Here is a 19,729-nt window from a genome sequence, read left to right as displayed (position 1 = left end):
TCAAAACCTCTCTGGCCTCATTTTTCTTATCTAAGGAACTTGAAGGTGAGTTTGTGACCAAGGTCACAGCCTGTTTGTTAGTAGTAAAGGCATCAACTGGAACCTCAATCTTCTTCCTGTTTTGTTGCATCCTGAGCCCAAGTCTGTAAATAGATCACATACCCAGCTTACATCTCTCCGCAGGGCGGGTAGACACCTTCTCCTAGCCCTTCAACCCAGGGCCAAGATTAGAAGCCTTCCCAGGCCAGCAGCTGGAAGCCCTCTCTTCACTCCAGAGCTGTGAAAGTCAGCTTCTACCTGCATTCCCAGGAAAGGCGGTTAGAGGTAAAAAGAATGGAAGTAGAGGTGGAAGCTGATTCTGGCTGGCAAAGCCTGGCTTCCAAACCTACCCATAAAATTGGCTTTAATTTAACTTATATTGATTTATAACAACAGAAATTCAAATCCCAGGAACAGAGTGAGAAACAGAGTGGAACTAACAGTGGCGTGAGCCGGGCACCAAGGAGCTCACGCTGAGCCCTGGCCCAGTATGCAGGTGCTTCTGAGCCCCAAGCCTGTTGGGCTCTCAGCCCCAACACAGGCCCTCCCACCCAGCACACCTGGCAGAAGCCCAGCCCTAGGGAGTCACTAAGTAAGTACCAGAGGTGCCCAAGACGTCGCCTCAGCAGACTGTTGAGGCTGCTTAACAACAGAAGAGACTAGTGATTCTAGTGTAAGGCTCATCTTTTATGTGAAAACCAATAAGCAACATTTTACACTATTTTCCATCAATACACAACACATAATGGTAGAAACTTGGGCCATTCTGAGCAACAGAGCAGCCAACCCGCCCACGGGAAAGGACAGAGGGTGCACGGCTGCTCACCTTCCTCCCACTTCCCGGCCACTGTGGCCAGCCTTGCCCCAGCCCTGCCAGGTGCTGGTGCCCCGGGCCATTCTCCTTCCCTGTCAGCTGAGTCCCACCCCATCAACCCCTCCTCTAAGAGGCACTGCCTAGAGAACAGAAATAAGGGCGAGCTAAGGTTCTAGAAGGATCCATCCAAGGAAAGTCGTCAGCGTTCTGCCTGTTCTCTAGTGTGTGATTTAGGGCAGTTAGGGGAAAAGAAGAGTCAGAAATACAATAACATTTTACAAACAATAAATTTATTTCCAAATCCTGAATTATAACCAAATTATAATTCCCTCTAGGTTTATTGTGCTGTTTTACACAAGAATTTTAAAAAACATAGTCACAGCCGTGTCATTTATACACCAAGTGTCCCAGGGACAGTTTATTTGAATACGGTGGGTCCGGCCACCTCTCGTGGTCCTGGCAGCTGCTCTGCGGCCCCGCGCGTGCACCAAGAAACTCCCACCTCCTCCATGGCAGAGCCTGGCCTCAACAGGTGCCCCCAAGGCCATGATGTACACAAATGAAAGCACACAGATGAAAGGGTTTTGTCGGCAGGCCTGGGCGCTCCAGCCACAGGGCTCAGGACTCAACACCTGGCCCCCCTCCTCTCCAGGGACAGCCTCAGCTCAGAGCCCAAAGCGGGCTGGTGTGCGGCGAGGGGTCATGGGTTCCCCTTGCTCTTTCCGACCTGGGGTGTAGATCTTTGTAGACCTGGAGACACAGAAGAGGGGTTAGGAATCGCACTGCTGCTCACTCCGGCCAGGACACACAGAAGGATGAGGAGCCTGAGGTCTTGCTGTTTCTGTGTGCGAGCAGGCTTTGGGGCTGCAGGGTTTCTCCCCTAGCACACTTCCACTCCCCTTGCCTTCCCTATTTGTGATCGGGAGCAGAATGAGATAGCACCTCTTTCTGATATCCACTGAGACAGGTTATGAGATTTTTTTAACAATTCCATTCATATCCCCTAGGTGAGCTATGGAGGTCGTCTTCCCTCCACCTCACCAGGCCGCCACTCCAGCTGTGGCTGGGCTTTGTCCCCAGTTCCTGGAGGTATCTCTAGACCCTTGGAATTTCCCAAGGGGACTGGAGTGTCTCTGTCATTCACGGTGGGCCCCTCGGACCACATCTGATAGTTTATGCAAATGAGATGACTCAGGATGGTGGCTACCCTGCCAGAAAAACCCACCTGTGATTAGAGGGCTGTGCTTTGAGCCTCGTGCTATTAGCCCAGCCTCTGGGGAGGGAAAAGGGGCTGGAGACTAAGTCAACACATGGGTCCTGCCCAATAAAACTCTGGGCACCAAAGCTCGGGTAAGCTTCCCTGGTGACAGTACTCTGTGTAATGTGCCAGGAGGGTAACATGACCCCAAGGACAATGGAAGACTTCACATCTAAGACCCTCTCAGACCTCACTTTACACATCTCTCCCTTTGGCTGGTTCTGTGACCTTTTGCTATAATAAAACTGTAATATGTATAGTACTTCCCTGAGTTCTGCGAGGTGTTCTAGCAAATTATCAAACCTGAGGGAGTCCATGGGGATCCCCAAATTTGTAACAAGTTGGTGAGAAATGAGGGTGACCCTGGGTACCCCCCAACTTGCAGGTGGTGACTGAGGTGAGGGCAGTCTTTCAGGGACTGTGCCCTTCACCTGTGCGGTCTAACTCCAGGCACCAGGGCAGACGCAGGTGCCCAAGGCTCTCCCCACCTTGCCTCTCTACTATGGTGTCCAAGCCCTAGCCTGTTGGTAAAGCTGTGAGACCTACTCTGCCGCTCCAGCCCACCTTGGGCCCCATCACAACATAACAAACAACGACCAGGAGTTGCAGCTGTATCACCACCCCTTGAAAGTATGTCCGAAACCCCTCCCGTCTCCACGTGACCACAGTCAACTTGTCACCAATTCACCTCTGCACATTTAACTTCTCTTTTTTTTTTTTTTTTTTTAAATTACACTATACTAGGTGTGCTTTATTTATTTATTTATGGCTGTGTTGGGTCTTCGTTTCTGTGCAAGGGCTTTCTCCAGTTGTGGCAAGCGGGGGCCACTCTTCATCGCGGTGCGCGGGCCTCTCACTACCGCGGCCTCTCTTGTTGCGGAGCACAGGCTCCAGACGCGCAGGCTCAGTAATTGTGGCTCACGGGCCCATTTGCTCTGCGGCATGTGGGATCTTCCCAGACCAGGGCTCGAACCCGTGTCCCCTGTATTGGCAGGCAGACTCTCAACCACTGCGCCACCAGGGAAGCCCTTAACTTCTCTTAAATCGCGACCCTGCCTCAGGGCCTGGTCAGTCCAGCTGGTGGGCTCCATCAGGACCAGAGTCCCGAGACCACAGCTCACCTGACATTGCCCAGGGGGCTGCGCTTTTCCTGCTCCTGCCGCCGGGCCCGCAGCTGCTCCTCGGCCAGTGCCATCTCCTCCTCCATGGCAGAGGCTTCCTCTTTGGCCCGTCGGCGGTTCTCCTAGAGAAGGGAGAGGTCCTGGGGTCACTGGGGATTGGCAGGTGAGGAGGCCCGGCCTGCACCCATCTCCCTGCTGCAAGCCAGGTGCTGGGTAGACCTTGCCAGCTCCCTGCCCCAGCACTGAGGCCTGCTTTTCTCACTGATCCAAGACAGACATTGGATGATTGAGTCCTCACCCTGTCATGCCTCAGCCCTCCACTCCATTTGCTAAGTGCTTACATGCTCTAACCAAGTTCATAACCATGCCAGGAAGTACAGGAAATAGAGAAGACACGACATCTGGCTGGAGAGGACGGACATAGGAAGATGTGTGCAGGCCCGGTGCGGGGCGAACTATGCTGAGAAGGGGGGAAGCTAAAGTCCACAACATTCTGCAGCCCTAACTCCAGGTGGTAGCCACCAATGGACACCAAGACTGTCAGGAGACCGAGAAGTAGGTAGAGAATTTATAATGGAGGGATCAGGTGGAATCACTGAGCAATCTTAGTGTCTTCGAAAGTGGCACCACCAGACCTTATGTGCCTCCTGACTGGATCTAAAAGGAGGTTCACAGCACCACACGCATTTGTGCATCCTTACCCAAAACAGCTGAATCTGAATCTAACCAAGGCTTCAGATTAATGACTAGCTTACAGAAAGTACATGGGATAGAGGCAAAAGTTAAACACCTTGAGGAAGCAATCAGCTCAAAACAGAACGTGGAACATTCTACAGAATGACCAACAGATGACCAACCTGTTTTCTCCAATAAGTCAATGCCATAAAAAATGAGTGGGGGCAGAGCTTGTTCCAGAATAAAAGACTTAATATATATAATGACAAATTTCAACGCCTGGCTCCGAATTCAAGCAAATCAATTATAAAAAATTATCTTTGGAATAAAACAGGAAATATGAACAAGAACTGGAGACTTTAGCAACATTAGGGATTAATTCTGTTGAGTAAGATTTGCATGGAGGTTATGTTTTAATTTTTGAAAGTCCTTTTAGAGACACATATTCAAGTATTTATGGGTGAAAAAACACAATGTCTGAGGTATGCTTTAAAATATTCCAGGAAAACACTCAATATGTATGGAGCGGAGTGGGAATAAGAGAAACAAGGTTGGGCAGAATGTTGATAATTATGGAAGCTAAGTGAGGAACTCGTGGCTCATTATACTGTTTTTGTCCACTTTTATGAGTATTTGGACTTTTCAATAATAAGTTTTTTTTTTTTTTAAGGCTCAGCAGACCGAGCAAATGGAGTGGGTGGGGGGAGATCAGACAGACTAACCGGCCTGGATCACAACTTTTATGTTTGACAGAGAAGTGAAGGGAAGCCAGATGATGATGTGTCTTTAATACCAGGCTGAGGGGAAAGCGGATCCCAGAGACAAACAGATCCTCCATAGAGAAGCACAGGGTCCTTACCTGCCGAGACTTTCCTGCCTGTTTCACGCTGTAGAACATGGGGCCCAGCTCTGCCAGCCACTCTCCGTCCACAGCAGTCACACACTGCATGTACTCCTGTGGGCAGAAGGGCCGCAGAGCGGTGGTCACAGGAGGACCAATGCTTTGAGCTGTCCCTCCCAGAGCGGTTCCACAGTTAGGAGCTATACGGGAAGGGGCCTACCCCTCGCCCTGTGAGGCTGAAAAAGGCAAGGGACAGCCGCAGACACTGGGATTCTAATCCCTTCTCCCATCCAAATTCCTCCATGCTTGAGAAAAAGGCCCCTGTTGTCCAACAGAAAAGGCCCAGCCCCTCAGAAAACCCTTCTAACAACGCCAAAAGGGCTTGCTTGTCCCAGGTGGCGAGTAGGGAACAATCCTGCTGGCATAGCCGAGGCCACTGGAATCCAGAGGTTAACTGTGTATCTATACAAACTTCCCCAAACCCCCAGCTGAAAACCAACCTCAATTTCCCTCCAAGCAACATGTGGCCTTGAGCCTCCCAAGCTCAAAACCCATCCCAGAAGGCGGCAAAGGGTTATGACAAAGGCCTGGCCCAGCCAAGTGGGCCTACAGTCATGCAAGCTGCCTTGGAAAAGACTCACCTTGGTGGTCATGACCAACTCGTGATACACAATGTAGTCTGGGGTGTAGCCCATTCCAAAGAGGGAGCTGGTGGGGTGCAGGTGGCAGGGCATGCCTGTCCGGATATTCACATACTCCCCGATTCCCTAGGGAAGAGATGCAACAGGTGGCTACAGAGCAAAACATAGCAAAACACTGCACATCTGGGCAGCTACCCAGTCCCATACTGTCTTGACACAGGCTTTTGGGGGAAGCCCAGATCTGCAGGACTGTACAATGAGAAAGGAGACCTCTGCCCTCGAAAGAAGTATCAGGCCCAGAGGGGCCATAGCTCCACTGGGCTCACCTTGAGCTTGGCTGCCTGGTGGAAATAGGCAGCACAGATACACTTCCTGACAATGTCCCAGTCGGTGCCACACGAGGCCAGGCTCATCCGCTGCTGCACCATGATGTCCTTGAGCTGAGCCCGCACCTCCCGGACCTAGAGCAGGACACAGGGAGACAAGGATGGTGCCCTCCTTCCCTGCCTCCCACCCCTCCTCCCAACATGCTGCTTCTCTCGGCCACTGCCCCCACCTTCCGCATAGCCTTGGCATGGATGAAATGATCGTTACACCAGATGGTAGAGTAATTGTTGTTCTTCCACTGCAGGTAGACATTCAGGTAGGTCAGGTGGTCGCTCTCAGGGACTGCGAACTTCTCCCGGATTTGATCGCTCTCCTCCTCTCGGCCCTAGGAAGGAAAAAGGGAAGTCCAGGTCCAATGAGAAGAGCTATCTCACACTATCATCTACCCTCACCACAGCTAAAAACACATCAACGTAGTGCCCTGACAATATAGGAAAAATAAATTAGTTTACAACAAAATATTTATTCTAAAATGTGAGGGCTCAGGCACAGCCATCCTAGAAAAAACTGCAAAACACTCCCTGAGAACCATGGCTCTAGCCCATCCCTTCCCCTACCCCAACCTGCTTAACATAAAACAGCAAAACCACTCTTTGGAAACTGATTCCTGCCCTTCCCTCCACTCCGTCTTAACAACACAGAGAGAAACTACTCCCCTCTCTCAACCTTCCTTGAGCCCATAACCTCCCGAGATCCCTGGGAGGAGAGGAGCCGGACAGCATCTCCCACCTTGGGCCTGTAGAAGATGGCTGGGACCGACAGCATGGAGACGATGAGCAGGATCTCGGAGCTGCAGCCCATGTCACAGGACACAATGAGCATCTTGGACAGGGCCGGGTCCAGCGGGAACTCCACCATCAGCCGCCCAGTCGAGGTCAGACCGCCTGGGAGAGAGGAACAAATCCGCACGGTCAGTGGACACAGTGCCTGGAGCACCCAGGCACCAGAGCCCACGGGGCCCTGCCCGGCTCCCGGGGCCACGGCACCTGTGTTGTCCAGGGCCCCGAGGATCCAGAGCTGATACATGGAGTTGAGCATGTTGTCCTCCGGGGGCGGGTCCATGAAGTGGAACTGCAGCAGGTCCTGCACCCCCAGCGACTTGAGCAGCAGCACCACGTTGGCCAGGTTGGTCCGCTGGATCTCGGGCACCGTGGTGGTCAGGAGCTCGTTCTTGTAGGCGCTCTGGGTGTAGAGCCTGCGGGGGAGAAGACGCAGTCCTGCCGCACTTCCCACCGTGCTGCCCGGCTGAGCCCCTCAAATATGCCCGGCTGTCTACACAGGGACCAACACTGGGCTTGTGCACCCAGAAGAGCCAGTGCAGGTGAAAGCCACGGGTAAGGAGGAGAAGTCCTCATTTCTTCCCCCCACCTCCCCCTTTCCCTTACAATCACAAATCTCCACCTACTCAAAACTCAGTCCTGCCAATTCACCATTCTGCTGGAGTCTCCTATGTACTTGTTTCATTTCTGGAACCAATGAGCCTGGGACTAGAATTATGGCTGGGATTTTTTTTCTTTATATTTTTCTAGATTTTCTGAATTTCTATAGTTAATACATTATTTTTTAAAATCGGAACAAAAAAGAGAGAGAGAGTAATTGGAGGAGGAAAAAAAGAACCGGTGCTGTAATTTGTTCACATTTATCTTCCGGGAGGAGGCACACTGTAATCGCTGGTCATCCGCTGCAGGTACCTTCCACACAGGTCTTCCTAAAACCCAAGGCTGCTCAGACTTCAGGGCTGCCTGCGAAGGCAGCTTCCTCCACTCAGCAGCACGTGACGAGAGAAGCAACAAGAGGCAGCCCCACCACTGGTTCCCAGCCTCAGGGGTCACCTCTCTGCAGGGTCACAGTCCAAGCCTTCCCACCCCAGCCGGGGCTCCACCCGAGAGCAGGCTAGCGCAGGGCTCCTACCTGAAACACTGACCTGGGCCCGTCCTGCCGGCTCGCCCCGACCTCTGGTTGGCATTGGCCTGGCTGATGGGGTAGATCTGCAGAGCATCCATGCCAATCCTGGGGTTGAAGACCTAGGAGGGGACAGCAAAGACCTGACTAAGGACAGAGTGAGGGGAAAAAGGGAGGCAGGCTTGAGACAAAGACAGACCCTGGGTGCTACACGTTACAGAAGGGTCTTAGCGATGTAAGCAGCCATCTTTCGGAACCAGGAACCTCAAGAAATTTCCCCTAAACACCAGCTCCGCGATCTCTATCGAGTTATGTAAACTGTCTACCTCGAGTTATCACAAGGATGGAGTGAATCAAGCACATGGCAAAACCAGCACTCAATACCACCACTTCCATGAGCAATCGTCGTGTGAGGGCCAAGGACCCAGGGCCTGCCTTCCCACCCCCTTGGCTGAGTTAGCTTTGGGTGAAGGCCCAGGGCCCCGGTGCCTGTGTCTCCTCTTACCTTTAATTTACAATAACCAGAATCGATAACAAACATGATGCCATCGACAGTCAGAGAGGTCTCAGCAATGTTGGTGGCGACAATACACTTCCGAACGCCATCCGGAGCCTGGAGCCGGACAGGACACTCATGGAGCGAAGGCTGTAGGCCTTCAGGTAGGAAAAACCCCACAAGGAGAAAAGTACACCCCACCCGTGCCAGAAAACTAACACCCTCCCTCTTGCCCTCCTTTGGGAGAGTCTGGGGGAATCCCAAGGTGGGGACCCATCTCACCTTCTGGAAGATTTTGGCCTGGAGGTCAGAAGGCAGCTGGGAATAGATGGGCAGCACAGCCAAGGCGGGCGCGTTCTCCAGTTCTTCCAGATGCTCCACAATCTGGTCTGAGGTCACCTGAGGGCACAGAGAGGAGCTGTGAGACACCAGATCCCCCAGTTCTCACACGAAGGACACACCCGTTCACCCCAGTCATGACCGAGGCACGCACCTCGATGTCCTCTTGGCCAGGCATGAAGATAAGGATGTCCCCGGGGGCCCCTGACAGATGCACCTGCAGAGACTGCTTCACTGCGGCCTCCACATAATCCTCCTGGGGGGTCTGCAAACCAGTGAGGGACACCGTCAGAGGGAATGCAGGCCAAGCCCCCACTGGGAACCGGCGACCCAGTTCCTGGTCAGGGGCTAGAGCCGATGAACTCTCAGGGCTGCCACACCTGCAGATGGGCCTGATGGCCCTCCCTGAGCCCTGCACGTCCACTCCAAAGAAACAATCAAGCGAAACCTCCCCAGAGCACAGTCCTTCACCTTCAAGCCCTATAGCTGCAGGCTAGCAGGGTCCCCACAAAACCTCTCCCGGCTCAGTATGCCATTCCACATCCCCCAACCAGTTTCTCATCAAAGGTCAGGTCAGTTCCGAAACAGGGCCTCAGTACCTTGCTGAAGAGGATGTCAACAGGGAACGTACGACCAGGGATATGGAAGATGGGGACATTCCCAAAAAAGGAAGCAAATTTCTCTGCATCCATGGTGGCCGACGTGACAATGAGCTTCAGGTCTGAGCGCCGAGCCACCACCTAAGAGAAGAAGTCAGTCAGAGGCTTCCCCACAGTTTTGGGACCCTTGGCTTCTGCCCCCCAGTCTCATCAGCATAACTACCAAATGAAACAGAAGTCAGAGCTGACGGATGGCTCATTAGATTCGTCACAATCCTGAACCGAATCGGTGGGGCCACAGCCGGGAGAACCATGAGGCGCTCAGCTGAGCAAGAACAGAGTAAACCACCACCAGGTCTGAACCCCGCAGCCAAGGGCCTCCGGGGCAACTCAGCCTGTCAAAGACCCCCTCAGCTTCCCCAGGCTAGACCCCAGCCCGCCTGGAGTGCCTCGTCACTAACTCCTGGCAGGGCGGTGCTCCAAGCCCCACAGGCAGAGAGGCTGGACCCGCAGCCCTTACCTCCCGGAGCAGCCCAAAGAGCACGTCGGTGTTGAGGGAGCGCTCATGGGCCTCGTCCATGATGATGGCGCTGTAGTGATCCAGGTCCGCTTCCCGCAGGGACTCTCGCAGCAGGATTCCATCGGTCATGTACTTGATCAAGGTGCTTTCTGAAGTGCAGTCTTCGAAACGGATGGCATAACCCACCTGGAGGCCAGAGAGACCGCTCAGAAGCTCTGGGCGCCCACTCGCCACTGCACACCCCGAGCTGGGTCCAGGCCTCAGCAGATCAGCCCAAATGACAGAAGCTACCAGGCAAGAACTACACAGCTCAGCCCTTGCGCCCACTCACCTCCTCACCAAGGCTGCCCCCCATCTCTTCACTGACTCTCTTGGCCACCGACATGGCAGCCACACGGCGGGGCTGGGTGCACCCGATCATCCCATAGTCCGTGTAACCGTCTTCGTGCAGGTACTGGGTCAGCTGAGTGGTCTTACCACTCCCTGTCTCCCCAACCACGATCACGATGCTATTATCTCTGCAAGGAAGAGAAGATAACGGGTGAATCAGCCCGAGTGGAGGGCCACCTCCTACCCCCACCTGTAGCTATCCAAGGAGCGTGCCTGCGCAGGGAGGAGGATTTCCCTGGGAAAACTGTCTCATACTGAAACACCCTCTAAAAAGTCTGGAAGACAGTACAGTTTAAACAAATGCACTAAAACAAAATGATGCCATCTTGCTTACTTCAAGCAGGGTAGCCCAGGGCACCCAGGTGAGGGGAAAAAATCCTTTCCCTTCTCCATCAGATGTCATACCCAAAAGAAAAAGAGCTACAGAGTACACACAGGAGAAAATGGGACACCTGATTCAGTAGTGGAAGCCCGACCCGGGGTGGACGCAGTTACCTGATAATCGTGAGCAGCTCCTGCTGCACAGCAAAGATGGGCAGGTACTGCCTCTGCTCCAGAATAGACTTCTTCTTTGCAAATTCACTGCTGGCTTCGCTCTTTTTCTTCATGTGGTCTGCAAACTTCTGCTCTGCCCTGAGAACACACAGCAGCCTTAGCGCCCTGCACAGTTTCCCACATCTGCCTTCCTGACTGGGTTACTGCCCTGCTTCCTACACCCAAAAGTGAGCACTGCTTCAAATGTGCAGTAAATCTTTGAGACGCTAGAGCTGCCAGGTGCTGCTCATCTCCTCTGTCCTAAGGGACCAGACGGCTGTCTGAGAATCCATCATCCAAAACCTACTCAACGCCCCCAGGACAGACAGCTGCAGGGGGCTCAGAGGAGCTACAGATTAGCAAGTGGCAAATCCTCTGCCCTAAAAGAGTTCAGCCAGAAGAGGAGCTGAAATCCACAGGTCATTACCTTATATGGAACAACCTTGGGCAATTTCAGCACCACACTTAACAGGCTGAAAGGACGAGGTGACCAAGGTCAGACTCCCTCCCACCTCAGAGTCCATAAGGCTTTATTTTTAAAGAACTGTGAGAACAGTCCCACTTGATGTTTACCTACAGCTTCCACTGAAAGCGCTCAAGTATCCGACACACGTACATCCCCAGGCTGCAGAGCAAAAAGGTACCAGTCCTACCTTACCTACATTAGTCTACAGTCTCCACCCATCCCTTTCCCAAGAGACTTTTCCTCCATCAGGTTGAGCCCACGCTCTGTCAAGCTTCCTGTTTCTAACATCCCAGTCACTCCCGGTCAGCTAACAATTAACACCTACGGGATTAAGTTAACTAGAAACTAACAAGGGCTGATCAATAGCACCAACTTCTCACTTCTCACAGGGTTACAGAGAATTATTAACTCAGATGACAGTTTTGTAGGATTTCAGAGTGTTCAGTGAGATTCAGAAGGGACATCTCAGTTCAGCCACCTACACAATGAGGAAAGCCCAATAAGCAGTTATCCAACATCTGCTTAAGTACCTCTATGAATGGGGAAGTCACTACCTGAGAAGACAATGCTTTCTATTTTCAAACCTCTGTTAAAAATAGTTCTTCCTTAGATTGAACTAAAATCTAAGGGTGCAAAGCACACTTTCCCACACTGAGCATCTGAAAGGCACTCTAGCAGAGCGGCTGAGAGTGTGGGCTTCGAGACTAGACTGTCTGGGTGTGATCCTCACCCCACCGTTTACCAGCTGGACCACCTCAAACAAGCTACTTAACCTCCCTGGGCCTCCTCCTCCTCACATGAAAAACGGGGAAGATTACACCTGTCCCGTGGGACTGTCGTGAGAATCCAATGACTGAGTATCTGTGAGTTCTGTGGTGCTGCCTGGCAAAGAAGAAGCTCCTGCAGTATCAGGGGCGGCAGTAGGAATGTTATCTCAGAAAAGTTGAAAAAACCAGGAGGAAGGGACCAGAGACTCCAAATGACATCGTTTTCCTATTCGTGAGTGCCGAATCCTATCGGCCCCCTTGAGGCCCCGACTGCAGAGACCCCCGCTGCTGGCGAGACTCCTACCTGTAGTCCACTTTACCGTCCTCTGTCAGAGCTTTATCCGGCTCTTCCTCTTTTTTGACGCCCATTATATCTCCCAGTTTGGTTCCAGCCAGTTCCCAGTGTTTGTGTTGAGCCTGAAAAAGACACAAAAAGTCAATCTGCTCCATCCCGTGACACAACTGTGGTCCATGGAAAATCAATCCTGTCTGACAACAGGCTTCATCTAGCAGGCAGTAAATTCCCACAAGGCAGCAGTGGCACCGAGCCGTGCCTCCCAATCTTATGCCTGAAGCTCCTGAGACACCAGGCCCCAGATTATCTTAACTGAGGCCCTGGAGGAGGAATGCAATACCCTCCCACAAGGGCTGTTTCTTGCTCTGTGAGTTTCCTCTAAATGCCAATAAGAACCCTACCTGTGAGGTGGAACGTGATCTTTAAAAAGAAGAAAAAAGAAAAAAAATACAAAAAAATATGCAGATACTCTCTGGCCCTAGAAGACAAGAAACCAACCTTTTTGCGTTCCTTTTGCTCCCTGTGCTTCCGCACCGTTTGACTGCCTTTTCTAGCGATAATGGCCAGGTCAGAAGTGGCGTCCTTGACTGGAATCACAGGCTCTGGCTGCAAGAGGTTGAGGAAAAAGAGAAATTCTGCGCTGACCATTAAACTCAACACGAAGGCTTCCCTGGTGGCGCAGTGGTTAAGAATCCGCCTGCCAATGCAGGGGACACAGGTTCGAGCCCTGGTCCGGGAAGATCCCACATGCCACGGAGCAACTAAGCCCGGGTGCTGCAACTACTGAGCCTGCGTTCTAGAGCCCGTGAGCCACAACTACTGAGCCCGAGTGCCACAACTACTGAAGCCCATGTGCCTAGAGCCCGTGCTCGGCAACAAAAGAAGCCACCGCAATGAGAGGTCCGCGCACCGCAACGAAGCTTGCCGCAACCAGAGAAAACCCCGCGCGCAGCAACGAAGACCCAACACAGCCAAAAATAAAACAAATAAAATAAAAATTTAAAAAAAAAAAAAAAAAAAAAAAACTCAACACGAAGGTCCACTTCGTACTGGCCCTAGTAAACGAAGGGTTGCTACCCTACCCCTATCATGATGGGGCTTTTTTCCTCTCCTTTCCTTTCCCTTTCTTTCTTTTTCCATTTCAGGCTTCTCTGAGCGGTCTTCCCTCTGACAACAGAGGGCCCTCACCTGCTTGGTGAAGACGATGCGCCCGTCCAGAAAGGGAGGCACCAGGTTATGCACCATCAGATGGACCTTGGCTGCACTGTCCTCTTCAAAGTCGTCGTCCACCTCCAGCCGATGCACCACCCCGCTGGTGAGCATGCGGTTGGTCTCCCAGCGTTCGTTATCCTGTGAGGACACAACGGGAGGCCACGTTAAGGCTGCAACTGCAAGGCCATCCTGAAAGGTCCCAGGCGAGGCCACGCAGAGGGTCCTGACAGAAGGGCCATAGGGGCTGCAGAGATGTCACGGGCCTCTCTACCCTGCAGCTCCTTAGACAGAAGAATCGCTCATCCCAAATCACCTGCAGTACTCTTCCCAGAAGCAACCCGTTATATCTAAGGCAGAACCTCTGTATGGATACACAAACGGTGACTGTCTCTGGCCCCGCTCAGAGACACAAAGGACACACCACAGAGCCGGGGCCTGACCTCCCAGTTCCCATCAACAGCACCCCTCCAGAACTACTGCAGAAGACAGAAGTCATGATTTGGGTTGGGTTTTTCTTAAGTTACTGATAAGTTCCCTGCCCACCCTCTGCCTCCGGAGGAATCGCTAAGTCTGTGACTGCAGCAGCGGGAGACGAGCTGGGCCGCCGGCAGGCGCGTGTGACCTGCTGCTTCTCCAGCTGAATCTGCCCCACCTGCTGCGGGCAGCCTCACCTCATTGATCTGCCTCCGCTGGGCCGAAATGCGCTTCTGCTTCTGTTTGTGCAGATGCTGCTCCCGCCTCCTCACGTAGTCCTCGGAGGAGTAGGCCAGCGGGTTGTGGAACTCATCATACCCCTCATCCATCATGTACCAATCCCGGTCAGCTTGCTGCGGCACAAGAGACAAAGCAGTAAGAACACAGCGCAGATCCAGTTTCTGCGCAAGACGTGGCCAGAAGGGCAGGAGGTGCTTGGTAAGAAGTCACTGGTGCGGCATAGCAGCCCTCGTGAGAGGCGCAAGAGAGGCTGTAAGACGAGCCACCTAGAGGAGAAGCCCAGTGTACAGCGCAGCCCGCCATGACGGCACTTCTTACATTTACCACACGGTGGCACCAGCACACAGCCGAAAAAGTTAAGTCTGACCTGCATTTGGTGAGAAGTTTCACCACAGAGCCTTTGCCTGGAAAGAGATTCCACGGCTTCGAGACTGAACGTGGCTCAACGTCCGGTTCCACTACAGTGTAACCCATGACCCTTGTGCTCGGACACCCCCAGTCACCCACTCACCGACAGAGGTGACCCACCACCCCTCATTCAGTTCCTCGAAGATGTAGTTTTTACCCTCTGGTCGTCCTCCCATTGCTGCCGTTCCTCTTCTGTGTCAAATGAAATTCCTTCTTCGCCATCCTCACGTCTCCCTGCGGGAGAACACGTAGCAGGTCAGTCTGCACGGTCCCAGCTCATCCCCAGTGGCCTCACACAGACCTGCCAAGCAGCACAGCCCCAGCCCGGCTTCGTCCAGCCCCACCAGGACGAGCGACCCTGCGTCCTGCTTCCCACTTCTACCCTGCCTTACCTCGGCCCCTGGACAGACGTGGGGTGGACCCCAGATGTCTTCTGTCATCGGCCCACTCGTTGTATTTGTAGGACGGGGTTGGCAGAGGCGTGTCGTCTGCGTACCTGCTCCTCACAGACCTGGGAAACAGCACAACCAGCCTCACTAAAGAGTCACTAAGCTGAGACGTGTTCCCCAGCCACCATCTGCCCTCCCAGCCCCAGTCACGCCCAGCCTGTGCCGCCCACCCAGAACGTCACCTGTCCCTATCTCGACTGGACAGCCGATGACTCCGGTCAGAATCCCGATAGGAAGGCGTTGGGGAGGGCGATTCCCACTGTGAGCGCTTTGAGGAGCCATAGCCACTGTCCTCTTCATCCCAGGTAGACCTTGAAGGGGTGGCTGCATCTGGGCCACAAAAGACACACCCACAGGAAACGTCTAAGACACGGCTATAGAGCCATTAGATGAAAGTCAATTCACCAGATTTCTTTCTTTTACTATTTATAAACTTTGCATCTATTTGCAACGGATAAGATGGTTTTGACAGCTTTTAAAGATATCTGAATTTTAATGGTCCAGTTTTCATCTGTGCTCATAACAACACTTTAAGGAATATCCAATTTATATCTGCAAGCATATCCCTCTTGAATGTACATATTTCTTTGTAATAAAACCTTTTTCTGCCCCTACCCCACCCACCCCCAGCTCCCTATTCTTTCCTACCATTTGGAAAACTGGCCGCTCAGCAAACTGGCAAATCATGTTAAGGGAGCATATCTGTCTCCACAGAGAAGTCCACGGCCTTCCCAACTGAATCAACTGACTCAGAACCAAGTATTCCCAGAATTTCATGGTGGAATCAGGAATTCCAACCCAGTTCCACTGAGGATGAGAGTCACTCACCCTGCCTCTCATACACTTGGCTCTCACAAGCCACCACAAGCAACAGCTCAGACTACCTTTAGGCCGGTGTCGGGGGCTCTCAGGTTCGTTTCTTCTGCCGCTGCGCTCTGACCCTCCATCTCGCTCCGATCTGCTGCTGTGCCTGTTTCTATCCCGCTCATCTGTGAGGAGTCACCGGCAGAGCTTAGAAAACAGGTGTCCCATCCTAACTTCCACCCATCTTCACCCTAGAGAAAGGACAAGCCTCCCCACTCACTCACAGGTGCAACCTCACTGCTCTAATGCGATCCTTGGGCTCCTGAAACTCACATATCCCCATTCTTTCAAGGGCAAAAATTAGTTACTGGCTAGAAAGTTTCAAACTCACAGTAACAGTTATTTTCCTGCAAGAATTCAAAAAAGAATAGTTACAAGCCTATAATGAAGAGTTATTTAATAGTTACAAGCCTACAAGCTACAGAACTCAGACAACACTGAGGAAAGCCAGCACTGGATTTTATGTCTAGCTTTGCTCCACAGCACCGTCCTTTTTCTCTCGCCAACACTAGTGTCAACTGGTTTCTCAAACGTACTACCCATTTTCACCTTCATCACCAATTTTCAGGATAAAATGAGGACCACACACTCAAGCAAAGCAGCTATGTTGCATGTAACAGCTCTTTTCTTAAACTGCCTGCTAATCCCAATACCAACGGGGTCAAAACCAACCAGGCTGACATGAAAATGGAGTTCCCTAATTAACAGGTGTTATAAAACCCCCCCCAACAGGAAAAAGGCCGACATGTTAACTGAGGTGCTTAGCAGGCACTAGGAACTCTGCTGGGCAGTTTACCTCTGTCTCTCTTGCGGTCACAGTCTCGATCCCTCGACCTCTCCTTCTTCCGATCCTTTTCTTCTTTGGACGAGGCGTAGACACCATGTTCCCGCCACTCCCGCTCTCTCTGCCGACTGCGTTCCCAGAACTCTTCACTCACACCACCAGGATGGGATGGAGTCTCTACCCGAGCAGATCGATAATGTCTGAAACAGGGAGGGCAGCTGGTAAAGGGCTCATCCATGGAAGAAAAACCTGCCCCAAACCTTTGGCCAGGCCAAACATGTGACCTGGCCTTTTCCACTTTATCTCCCTGGTACGGCAGGTTTGCATATGGCAACAACCATAAGCACTTCTAACCTCCATCATCCACTCTTTAGGTGCCTTTGAATGTTCCCCCAAATCTGAAGAAAATACCAATTCCTATCTAGCCTCAATGTTATAGAATCATAGTAAAATCATGAAGTCCTAAATGTCCAACGAGAAAACTGAGAGATATACATGAGATGCTATTTTCTGGCCTCCATTTTCATTCCCTTTGGGGCAATCCACCCAAAGGCTCTTACCTGTCTTTTCGGCTACTGTGGCCAGCCTGGTCACCGCCCTCCTCCTCAGCGTCCCTCTGGTCATCCTTGCTCTCTTCCCAGTCCTTAAAGGAAGAGACTCTGGACTTCTTCTTGTCCTCCCCGTCATCCTTCTCCTCTCTCTCCCTCCTTTTCAGGGAAGCCAACAAGTCTAGTCCCAGCAATGAAGGGCGGGGAGCAGGGGCCTTGAAGACATGCTGCTCACTAGATGCGCTTTTGGTCTTGAAAATGAGACCGCCAACCTGGGAGTCCACCTCAGTGCCTTCCAATCGATGGATCGAGGCATCCTCGCTGGTGTCCTCCATGGCAGGCTCTGGGATTTCTCTGGAAGGAAAACAAACCATTTGATATCAGACATGAGAAAAGGCTTGGCTCTGCTACATCCCAGAATAACTGTAGGTATATGGATCTCTGGGGGGTTGACCTGCCCCTCAAGATCAGAATTCCTTTAGTTACCTCTTACCAAGACCTGTCCATCAAGTCATCGACAATCGCAAAAGATCTTTCTACTTCTACCCCAACACATATCAGAAACAGATACACACACACACACCCACACCCACACACACACACACACACCCCCCAGGATCCAAGAAGGTATCATCCAGGCAAGAACAGACCTCACTAAGGGACACTTACTAGAGCATTATGGCATCTATAAAGGGAGTTTAGGGAAAACACCACTAGATTTTAAATCAGAAACCTCAATCAGAACCCAGGCTCTTGACATTTTCTACCTGTATGATTGTAAGCAATAACTTAATCTTTGGTTAGGCATAATTTCTACATCTGCAAAATGGAAGTACTTTTTGCTCTATCTAATCCATGGAGTTATTGTGAGAATCAAACAAGAAAGTGTATGTGAAAGCACTCTGTAACCATAAAGAGTTACATAAATGTCATCGTTACATTATTTCACTTGCTGTGCTCCAAGGTATTGATTTGGGTCCCTCACCATTTTTTTACACAAGTTCTTCCTCCTCTCCCTTCCTTTAAACTACAGATACAGCAGGGTTGTTGACGTATAAGACTACCATCCATGTGATCCATACTTTAATGGATTGTGTTTTGTAGAAAAGACTTACCTCACAGCAGTTGAAATCTGTTTAATAACAATTCAAGTTCACCAAAAAAAAAAAATTGATGAGAATCACCAGGCTAGGAAATGATATTTCTGAAAAGTAGGTAACTGTAGGATTTTCTGGCACTCAACTTATAACAAATTCCTCTTTACCTTCCACTATACACAATCTACTTATAAACATATCCCATTCTGAGTGCTTGAATAATTTCCCTCATTCCAACAAGCCAGTAAAGCAAAGAACTGTCAAGGGATAGGGTACTACCAGAATCCAGAATGTTTCACCCAGCTCTAATTAACATACAGCTCTATAGTAGAATAGTGCTAAACAGACTGAACATATAGTATGAACAACAGTTGCATTTTGAAAAATGCCATCAGGCAGAAGAGAAAAGGGAAAGCTACCTATTGGTGACATCTGTATTCATGTGAGGAAATCTAAACAGGAAGGTAGGATTTACATGCTCTGCTCAGTAGTCTGAACTAGAAAATATACTTCTAGAATGTCATTTTATGCAGGAGAGAGAACCTTGTCTGTCTTGTTGACTGCTTTACCCAGTGCCTAGCAAAATAAACGTTTGAGGAATAAATGAATGAATGAGTTTAAACTGATTAAAGGAAACAGGGAGCCAGAAATTTCTAGGGACAACAAATAAAGATGCCAGCAGCACAGGAAAAGGAGTCTGACAAACAGGACAACTAACAGCTGAGAAAAGTAAATAAGAAGCTAAGTGTTGGCTTGTGAAGAATAATTAGTGGCAAAGAAGCCACAAGAGGTACAAGAAAAATAATGAAGAAAAAACTGGATACATTCGTTCAACAATTACTGAGTGCTTTCTGTGCGCCAATCGCTGTTCTGGGCATTAGAAATAAAGAAGAGAACAAAACAGACAAAAATCCCAACCTTTTTGGAGTTGACATTCTAGTAAAAGATATCACCTGGTAGAGATACCACTGTGACAGAGAAGAGGAAGACAAAAGGAGCCCTGCTGGGCTCGGTGTCCGTCTGAGAGTGGGCTAATAGGAAGGTCTAAGGAAGTGAGCAGGGTGACCCCCCCGGGCAGCATCCCTGGACCTCTGCGAGGCCACGCCAGGAAGCTGGATCTGACCTGAGAAAGGAGAAAGGCCGGTCTTGCAGGACCTAGGCAGCATCCCTAAGGTGAGTAACGCAAGTTGGGTGACAGGAACAAGACTTTCCAAACCTGGGCCCGAACCTGAGCGAGGGGCCGATATCCGCCGCTTGGAGCCGCCACGATTGGCGAAGAAAAGGTCGGAAAGGAAGAAGGGACACTCACCTCACCAAGCCCGACTCTCGGGACCTTCTGTCCCGGACTCTGGGGCGCTGGCGCCGCCACTCCTCACTCAGACCGCCTTAGAGAACCAAAACCCGCACCTTGAAAGCGGCCATTATTGTCCCATAAGACTTTGCCCGGCCCCCTCTATCCATCCAAAGATACCATCGAGAGCAGCCCGAAAAACGCCCGTTCCTAGTGTGGGACAGAACGCTTGCAAGGCTAGACTGTCTTTCTCTGCGGCTCTGATCAGAGACACTTCC

General features: G+C 51.3%; 1 protein-coding gene across 1 annotated transcript; it reads right to left on the bottom strand.

The window, feature by feature from the left end:
• Positions 1 to 1,133: 1,133 nt before the first annotated feature.
• On the bottom strand, positions 1,134 to 19,671 carry DHX38 (DEAH-box helicase 38). Its single transcript, XM_007198206.3, has 27 exons — positions 19,470 to 19,671; positions 17,076 to 17,417; positions 16,528 to 16,715; positions 15,752 to 15,856; positions 15,050 to 15,197; positions 14,811 to 14,929; positions 14,576 to 14,652; positions 13,968 to 14,123; positions 13,273 to 13,434; positions 12,583 to 12,690; positions 12,094 to 12,206; positions 10,518 to 10,655; positions 9,964 to 10,150; positions 9,633 to 9,818; positions 9,113 to 9,253; positions 8,668 to 8,778; positions 8,457 to 8,573; positions 8,184 to 8,291; positions 7,688 to 7,800; positions 6,763 to 6,971; positions 6,506 to 6,660; positions 5,946 to 6,101; positions 5,716 to 5,850; positions 5,390 to 5,515; positions 4,767 to 4,862; positions 3,233 to 3,354; positions 1,134 to 1,603 (listed from the first exon to the last, which is right to left on the bottom strand). Exons 2-27 carry the CDS (start codon positions 17,396 to 17,398, stop codon positions 1,519 to 1,521), a joined length of 3,684 nt encoding a protein of 1,227 aa, XP_007198268.1. The 5' UTR covers positions 17,399 to 17,417; positions 19,470 to 19,671; the 3' UTR covers positions 1,134 to 1,518.
• Positions 19,672 to 19,729: the final 58 nt, after the last annotated feature.

This window comes from Balaenoptera acutorostrata, chromosome 19, assembly GCF_949987535.1.
Source record: "Balaenoptera acutorostrata chromosome 19, mBalAcu1.1, whole genome shotgun sequence".
Lineage (NCBI taxonomy): Eukaryota > Metazoa > Chordata > Mammalia > Artiodactyla > Balaenopteridae > Balaenoptera > Balaenoptera acutorostrata.
The sequence above is the reverse complement of the archived record's forward strand: the minus strand, read 5'-3'. Positions and strand labels throughout refer to the sequence as shown.